A 9674-nucleotide genomic window follows, 5' to 3' on the forward strand; every position below is an offset into this window, starting at 1 on the left:
AACACGTGAACCTTTCAGTTTCCGGTGAAAATCGGGACACCGGAATCCACCACAATCTCCGCTTCGGTGGTTGCACTCTTCTATGGGTTGCACACTGCTGTTTCTAACACGGTCATCACGAAATATCCGACGACGACGACGACGATGATGATGAGGATGTTAATGATGGTGGTATGATGCAACGGTTCGGCTCATATTGATCCATTCATCAAATTTCTATAGCTATCGCTGATAGCTAGAACCGCAGATATTTTTTGCACCAAGGCCGCAGCGAGCAAGGTTTAACTAATCAGTAATTTGCGATTTGCCATCGTCGCCGTTCTGCAGAGACGGGCTGATAATGTGAACCAAAATCGCACATCCCTAGCCATGATCGTTTTACACGTTCTGCTTTGAGCAACCAGTTTCGGTAATTTAGATTCGCCAACAATTGCTGCTAGATGCACTAGGAATCTCTTATACACTCTTGCACAAGGTTTACAAATTTCACAAACTACTCTTCCTCCTCCTCAACATGCCCGCCAGGGTTGAACACTTCTACTTCTGTATCGGAAATGGGAAGGGTATACTATAGTTATTAATTTAGCACCGTGTGTTTCATAATTGTGTGTGTGTTTGTGTGTGTATATGTACGTATGTTCCGAACACTTCCGATTGACTCTCATGCATATAAACCTCTGCAGAAACGTGCATCGAGAAAAAGCTCATTGGAACAGATGAATTCATAGAATATCATTGAGGCACTTTCTTCTAATAATTCAGTGACTGCTCGTTTCAGGACTAACCGATGGCTTATGAGGTTGCTGCGGGCACTGTCGAGTGCCGAATCCAGACTGACTGGCGGGCTGACTCTGGATCATGTGGTATACGGGAACATCGATTTGCTTCACCACGTTAGCTTATAACGGAGGTCGCGACATTTCATAAGCGCTTTCAGCAGGCGGAACATTTCAAATACAAGATTTGGTCCTAGTGTAGCCTTTTAATTTCACTTGAAAGAGACGTGCAACAACAGCCCACTGCGGAAGTGTGCCACGGAGATCGATTCTGTTCTTTTGCTCCGGGACTATTTTTTCACTTCAAACACGCTTGGCCGTGCCTGGTTCAGGCAAGGCATTAAAATTTTCACAGACAGAGTAGCGCGTAAACAACACAGGAAGGGCACCTCTGCACTCTAGATGGTGGTTTTGGGACATTGCAATTTAATAAGGCGCATGTCGTCCCCACTGTTACCTCCATCAATGACCCCCAGGTCTAAGCAGTCACTATATCCGTGTGACCTGTGCTTTTGTCCAGGCAATCGTTCCTGGTACTGCTGCTAGCTTCCATGTCGTTCGACTGCGACTATATGTCTCGACCCGATTCGCTATCGATTCACCGCAAACAGGCGAAATTGGTCTGTCATGTCGTGTGCTACTGCAAAGGCCTCAAAAAAGAAAACGGTACGACACGACAGAGGGGGCTCGACAGGCCGACCGTTTGTGAGGCTTGCGGATGGCGCATGAGCACAACATTCGGCACAGCACCAACACGGGACTGTTGGGAGAATGACGGACTTCGTTCTAACGCGAAACCTTCAAATTGGAACGAAAACCTAATCACTTGTGCGCCTTCTCTTCTTGCATGATTACATGATCGGTTTAAACGTAACGGTTGCTGGTGTTCATGTTGGTTCTTAACCGTGCAAGCAGCTACTTGGGATGGATAAATATGTTAAAATTTCGTTTGTACTTGCAGAATCCACATAAACAGAAGTGCAGGAAATCAATCCTTCCATATTTGAAAAAAAAAAATTATAGACGAAGATAGTAGAAACACAATAAATTGATATATGCTACATTGAAATCTGATTTATTTTTTACATATCCTTTCATTTTTTACTATATGTCAGAGTTGTTGTACATCGGCTTTCTTATATGTTTTTATTTAACAGAACAACACCTATCATCTTCGATGGTGTTGCAACCGCGGATAAAAGCATCGCGCGAATACAGTACGGCTGTTTTAGATGTTTGTCTACGTGTTTCTGTATTTTTTCCACGTTACTGTTGATGTCATATCCTTCGAAAGTTGCAATCAAATGTTGAATCTCTGCTATGCAGTACGCGCGAAGCAACTCGAACTCACCGTATATGTTAACTTCATTTTTGTCAAATACTTTGATCTGCAATTGTATAACATCCAAAGTAATATTTTACTATTTTTATTACAATTAAAGTAGTGTATCTAATTCCAGTTATTAGTAGAATGTCAAACCAATAATTCATTTACAATCATTTTGTTTGTAAGTATTTCAATTGATTCTACTGCCAAAGATGACACAAAACTTGGGGGATGTATGCAACAATTTATAATAGAAAAGCATCATCAAATTGGTATATTGTTCTAAACGCAGAAAAATTATATACTCTTACGACGATCTATTTTCTATTTGGTGTAATAACCAAAGATAGTTTGACATTCTATAAATGTATGAAACTTTAACTATAAGCAATATCAGACAATGTACTTACGTCCGTTATTTCGTCAATATTTACAGATTCATCCTTTCTATCTTGCTCCTTCATAACCAGCACAATAATGACGACAGCTATCACTTGGTTTACAGTTATCTTGTGTGCAACCATCGTTTTGGTAAGTAATCGTAAATATACGCTTTGTGCATATGTTGCTACAAGTGGTTCTGGAAGGACAAGAAAATGAGAAAAAAGTGAGCTGGTTAGGTACAGCAATTGAGATAATTAATGCACTTTTTTGTACATAGTTATATACTTACTCTGTTTAGTTTTTTCGATCGCTTGATACAAATGAGTCACAACCAGTGATGCTTTTGAGCGAACTGTGCAGTCATCATCATTGAGCAAATCCAATAGAGCATAACTAAAACTTATGTATTGGTTGGCAGATTTTCCATCGAAGACGCGCCGTCCAACAATATGCAAACATTCAACAGCTGTCAACCTGAAAAAGGGATGGACATTAAAAATAGACAAGTCGTAAGTACGAGCATCCAAACAAGTATAAAGCATATGCCTATTCAAATTAGACGAATCCGCTTTAATTCAGCATACCTGATGGGGTGTGATTGGTGGGCAGCCGCAAGGGTTGGTAAAAAGTCAATATTCATCGTAAACTCGCTAGAACCTTTCGTTTCGTTCTGTAAAAGACGCTTTAGACACCGAAACATGGCACCGCGCAGCTGGTGTGGTTGGCTGTTGGCTGTTTTGAAGATTGTCTGTATTGCTTCCCGGCCACTCTTTCCGTTCACCAGCGCGTTATTCACAGCTACGGTACTGTAACTAAGTACCAGATACGCTTTAACTCGAATCGTGTATGGTTGTTGTGCTGGCGATGTATGATCGTCATCACAATTTATCAGACGATGTAAGCAACTATGAAACACCTGCGAACGAAGCAACTCTGTTTTCAGCCAACGTAACCGGTCAGGCTTAAGCTCGCAAATATTGCGAAAGTAGAACACCTCCACAGGGGTGATATCGTAGTCTTCGTAGTGCTTTCCAATGTAATCAACATCCAGCACTAACAGTGCCATATTTAGCATGGCTTCTACGTACTCCATAGATTGTCGGCTCTCGCCATGTGGTTCAATGCGCAACAGAAAACACTCTGTACTTCTGCCGGCGGTGTCATCATCACTGTACAAATACATAAACGTTTTCATCAGAACTATCTTCTGCTGCACTAACGGATCACCGTGATACTTCCGATGCTGGGCAAGATTCAATAGATAGTCTACAATATTGCTCAGATCATCGATGAATTGGTCGTCCTCACTAATTATGATGTGCTGGCAACTGTTGAGGTAAGCGTTGAGGATAGAAAAATAGCGATTAAAACTTGTGTAAGCTGAAAAGAATCTACAACGCAAACGTACCGTGCCAGGATTTCTAGTAAAATATCCAAAACAGTGCAGTAAATCGTAAAGTTGGGCTTCACTTCGAATAGGTAATTTGAAATCGCCGTGTATAGTTCTATCCAGTTGTTCAACTGCCCGCTAGATGTGGCTGCCACCACCAGGCCAGTATTTTTAGTTTTGACGAGGTAAAGTATCTGCAGCAGTGCCCCGTGTATTGAGTTAGGGTTGATGTTGCGATTGTTAGACCGGTTTAAGCTTTCCAGCAGCAGGCAAATTCTATCAAATACCAGATCCGGGGATACGATGATAGAGATGATTTTGGCTGCAAGATACCGTGTCTGTAGTTCGGCGCACCCGGAACAAATGGAAACTAGAGGTACGAACCGCGACAGCTGTAAAATTGTAGGTAAAAAGAGCAATAGAAAATGAAAGTTAGTCTTTTAAGAAGAACAATGGCTTCTTATGTATTCAGACAACCCATGATACCTTCTTCTTGGCGTAACGACCTCTTGGTCATGCCTGCCCGTTAAGGGCTTACGAGACTTGTTTCCCTGTTGTACGTGGATAGTCAGTCCTCTCGTACAGGGGAGGGTCCGGTCTCGGTTGAGATTCGAACCCACGCTGTCGAGGTGGTGAGCCTCGGCGCTCATGGGCCGATTTTCTAACCGGCGCTACCGCTCGGCTGTCGCGGACCCCATGATATATTAGGCTTAGATAACGGAGAAGTTTGTAATTGTAAAATCTCTCTTGTCATTGTCACGACAAAGTCTTGATGATATTTGTTCTACACAGCTCATAATTATGAGATTCAGGGCCTAGGTTGAATTTTCTAGTTTTGACGGCGTGAGTACGAATTCAGCAAATGATTTAGTTTGTACAATATTTACTAGAGAAGTGAGTGTAAGAAAAATATTTAAAAATAATCTTAGCTAGGTTATGGATAAAATCTACTGGAAGCAAGGTAATAAGATAATAATAATAGTCCTGATTCTTGATGTGCGAAGATTATCTATAACTTCTAATTTTAATAGTTTAACTAATGCTTAGCGTATTACCTTTAAATTTGATTCACTGCCTTCTAGCGCTGATGGATACAATCGGCTGAGCAACAACAGGAGTGGATGTAGTTTTTTACTTCGGCTTCCTTGTATGATGATTTTACTGGCTTTCTCTAGTTCCAGTACAAAATAATCGTAAAGAAGAGGATATCTAAAAAAAGAGTAAAAATTGTGTAAGAGTATGATCCACACTCTTTCGACCACCGTATGCATATACCTCAAAAAGAATATTCTTCCCGTCATTTTATTACGAATGTTAAGATTTTCAGTATCTCTGGAACGATGCACTCCAAATACGCGTACCATTAGCGCAGAGAACAATAGTGTAGCCGAATTTCTTTCCTGTAAAAAATGCAAAAAATAAAGGAGAAATGTAACGGAACAACCGATTAGACATTGCACGTTGTATCTACTTACCGACCAAGACTCTGCCTCATAACCGTCGATAGCTCCCATAATGCCTTCGGAGATAAATTCACCAACCGTTTCGCCCAGATCGGTTGATCGAAACAAGGAACGTAGTATGTTAAGCGAATGAGTCCTAGTTTGGCTGCTAGTATTGGTGGAACGACAGAGCTCGAGAAGTGCTCTCATGCAAAACTGAAGTCCCTTGGTGGAACTGACCTGGAGCTCGGAGGTTATAAGCGCTTGAATAATGAACGGTATTCCGGCACTACGCCTTGTAATGCACAACTTTTCGATTCTAATTTCACCACCACCAGGTTCCCCAGACGTTTGACCGTTGCCAGTGATGGCGTTTATGAGCTCCTTGATCCAACGCATCGGCAGCTGGTGTAGTTCGGCGTGGGGTGAGCCCCAGAGGCGAAGGCAAATCTTGGAAAATCCTATATAAGCTTGCTCAAACGCTCCTCTATGTGTCGTTTCGGAGAGTAACTCGATAAACTGGTTTCCAATGCCCAAAATCTGCTGGCAAGTTAGGAGACCCTCTCCATCGTCGGCAGCGGAACTGCTCGTTCCGTCTGTGATTGGTGATCGTGAAGCAATGTCACCCAATATCAATGAAATTTCTTTTATCGTACGCCATGAGCAGAGCAATATCATTTGCGGTGTCGTTTCGAGTTTGCTCGTATCGTCTACTGTGGCACTGATCACGTCAACCATCGTAGATTCATCACTTGGCATATCTTCTTCCTCGCTCATTTCGATATCTTCGGATTTATCTACGCCATCATCCAGAAACTCATCTAAAAATGTACCTTCCGGTGATGAGTTCTTCGTAACAACGGAAACTATCTTTGCTATGCTATCACATGTACCAATTAGGCGAGTGATGGATGTCTTCCAGCTCTCTTCTCGGGACAGTTCCTTGTAATCCAACTTACTAAGCAAATGACGGATGCAAATCAAAGCCCCAAACATAGGATTCTCGCGAGATGCGCGTAATAATGAATTACTAGCGAGACGAAAGCCATGCATAAGTATTTCCTCGCACCATAAGAAGCATCGGTAAGCTTTGATTTCCGAAACGATGGCATCGGCTGGTTCTCGCTCTAGCCTGGGCACCTCGATCGTCTTGTTAACGAAGCATAGATACTCCAGATAGTATGCGGCCGAAAGCGAATCGTTCGGTCGTGGGCTCACCATAAGGGCTCGTGTAACTTCATAGTTAAGCTCATTATTGAAACGTTCAATAAATTGTTGTGGACAGAAGGACAGCACTTTGAGTGAGTTGTGCTTGTTGGACTCATAACTATCGTTCAATGCGGTCAGTAGCATGCGAACTTGCTGTTCATTCCATATGCTGGTATGTTCGTCGTCATGAAATATATAGGTAGAAATTTGTAACAGCTGCAATAGAATTTGAAAAGAAATCACGCGCCGGCTATAATTTGCTCCTAAAAATTGACTATCCACACAGAACTCATGAAGACGCTTTACAAAACCGTAATAGTAATGACTCTTTCCATCGATGTCCGACTTCTTGATGATGCTAAGAAAACCTGACCGAAGTCTATTCAATGCACTCTTCATGCATGAGGTAATCTTATGTCGAAGAGAAGCCGCCTGTACATTGATGTTCGTCTCGAGAAAGAACAGGATGCACTCTAGATCTTGCTGGGTGAAAATTTCCGTACTCTTGTGACACTCCGTTATCAAATACAAGGCCGACATGCGCGTCGATTCATCGGCCGATATCATAGCCTGCCGGATGTCTGCATAGGAAAGCAGATTCTTCCACATACTCTCGGTAGATTGGACCGCGTCAAACAGACCACTCTTCCGGGCAATTCCCAGGGACGATAGAATCAATCCGAAACTTACACCAACTTTACTGTCAATCATGCGTATTGCTATTTCCGGGTTCGCACGAATAGCCTTTCTAATCAGGTCGTGTAGGGTATCTTTTATGTCGTTTCCATCACTGCCATCCGAGGCCGCAATTTCCGATTGACTTTCCGAAGCGCCCTGAACTACATTGACGCCACCATCGACAGGTTCGTCGGTGGTAACCGAATTCTCACGACCATTCATAATTTCCTTCAAAATGGGATGAATCCATCGGTTAAACCATTCCTGCTTGTTGTCTTCGTATGGATAGGACATCATAAGCGATTCGTAGCAATTGTTAATGTGCAAGTTCGTGTTTGCGTGATCATTGCAGGTCAGCGACCCCAGCAGAAACTCTGGCACGTCCGGGATGGCACGTAGTACTTCCTTCGCTTTCAGTATCGAAGATAATGCTCCAATTAGTACGCATTTGGTATTAATATTTATGGCTCCGTTGCGAATATAATCATAAATGATGCCGTTGAGCGTATCATCCAGTCGCGTTCCAAGTTGAATGGTGCATTTAAGCAAATCTCGCGATATATGCCGTATACTATCCACATAGTGATCCAAATGGGATAGCGAATAGCGTAGATTTATGGCTAAGATATCAATCAATTCTTTGCGCTCGGAGGTTTTATAGCCTTCGAGTTTCAGGCTAAGCAGACGTTTCGTCATTTGATAAAATCCTCGTGTAGTACCCAACACGATGCTGACTTCTACTGAATTTTCTTCGGAAATTTCTTTAAGAACTGTTGCCGCCTGATGTAGCACTTCGATGCCTTTCCAGTCGGGGCTGGTAAAGTGTTCGTTTTCTATCGAGCATATAATTCCATTCACCAGACACATCTGCTTTGCTGAGCTGTCCTCTGCAAAAACACGCTGGGCCAACCGCAGGAAACGCTGTTCAAGGTTGGCATTCATCGCTATCAGTATCCCGCAGTTGGTTTTAGTGTCCATCGGTATTTCAGGATTCTCTAGAAGATCCCAACAAATAAGTACCAACTTTTCGACATTTTTCTCACCCTCATAGGATGCTTTTAGCTGATCAGGGAACTGCTGAAAGCATGAAATCACTATCCTTATCGCAGAGTGTATGAACAAACATAGCTCACTCTTGTCCGATGGCGAAACATGCTCACTGAAAGGAGAAAAACAAGACATTAATATGTTGTTACACGGTTAGTAAACGTTCGTCTTGCAGAAGGCTGTCGCTTACTTCATGCGTTCTAAATAAACCATGACTGATTTGTTTAGAAATTGAAACAACTGTTGCAGACTAAGCCGCACAGCTTCGCAGCCTGGTTTGAAGTTTTCAAAGCAGCTACCAATACTGCATATCGTGGCATTGCGTTGCGCCGGGTCAGTCGATCCGATAGAGTCCTGTAGAATGCGTGCCTTGATGCTGGTGGCGATACTTGTTGCTACGATTTCTCGACTGGCAGTCAAATTGCTTAAAGTACGAGCTATAGTATTGCGTACGGCATGCTTAAGTGGGGCTTCCATGAACAAATTCGCTAATGTTTGCACATTACTCTTAAACGAATCCTCCAATCCGACCACGAAAGAAGAATACTGTAGAAGGAAAGACGATTAGTTAATATGAATGGTTTAACAAAACACATCTGAATGTGTTCCATCGTCTACCTCTTTAAGAACTTTAACTTGCTCCTCGATTGATGCTGACTTATTCAATTGGTTTAAATAAGCATTATCTGTGGAAGAAAACAAATGTGATTAGTTGGCCTGCGAACGTGTTATGGCCAATGTTCGTTTCATTACCTGCATTCAGAAACGTAGAAGGCACTTGGAAAAGATCCATTCTTATTTCAGAGTTCTTTTTAATATTTTCATTCGCCCGTACATTTGATATACGCAAGGAAAGTCCGTTCATTGTGATGGAAAACTTTAGACACTGATCTTGCACCACGATATGCCTTTTTTGCACTACGTTGAAAGTGGTTTCAACGATTCTTTCCGTTTAGTTTCTTTCCAGTTTTGGCAACAAAGGCATTGCCCTGTAGATATAACGCTGGAATGTTGAGCGTTCCGGCTCGTCGTGGCACCAACCGATTAAACAGAAACTTGTTTGGAACAGCGAAAGTTGTTGATTGTGTGCTGATTCGTTTTCCCTCGCCTCGAGGAAAATATGCAGTATTGGTCAATAAACGTGACACTATGACAGAACTAGTGTTGGCAGAATTGGGATTCGGAAGATTCAATAATTGGATCCTTACACGGATTCCAAACATTCGAATCCCAACATGACGGATTTGGTTCTATTGGGATTCGAATCAGATTTGATTTCTTTGGGACTTCGGGAATTAGTCACGTTACGAATCGATCTAGAGACTATGTGAGTGATTTTAGTTTACTCAAATCGAACGCTGGGTAGAATGGATTGGACATAGAATTCATGAACCTTTTTTTAGCAAAAAAAATACAGTAGA

General features: G+C 42.3%; 1 protein-coding gene across 1 annotated transcript; it reads right to left on the reverse strand.

The window, feature by feature from the left end:
• Positions 1-1837: 1837 nt before the first annotated feature.
• On the reverse strand, positions 1838-9332 carry LOC131266004 (thyroid adenoma-associated protein homolog). The gene is made up of 11 exons (XM_058268331.1): positions 9007-9332; positions 8872-8939; positions 8444-8799; positions 5353-8365; positions 5153-5277; positions 4933-5086; positions 3896-4269; positions 3072-3815; positions 2777-2961; positions 2514-2683; positions 1838-2164 (listed from the first exon to the last, which is right to left on the reverse strand). Exons 1-11 carry the CDS (start codon positions 9116-9118, stop codon positions 1913-1915), a joined length of 5553 nt encoding a protein of 1850 aa, XP_058124314.1. The 5' UTR covers positions 9119-9332; the 3' UTR covers positions 1838-1912.
• Positions 9333-9674: the final 342 nt, after the last annotated feature.

The sequence above is a fragment of the Anopheles coustani genome, chromosome 2 (genome assembly GCF_943734705.1).
Source record: "Anopheles coustani chromosome 2, idAnoCousDA_361_x.2, whole genome shotgun sequence".
NCBI classification, from domain to species: Eukaryota; Metazoa; Arthropoda; class Insecta; order Diptera; family Culicidae; genus Anopheles; species Anopheles coustani.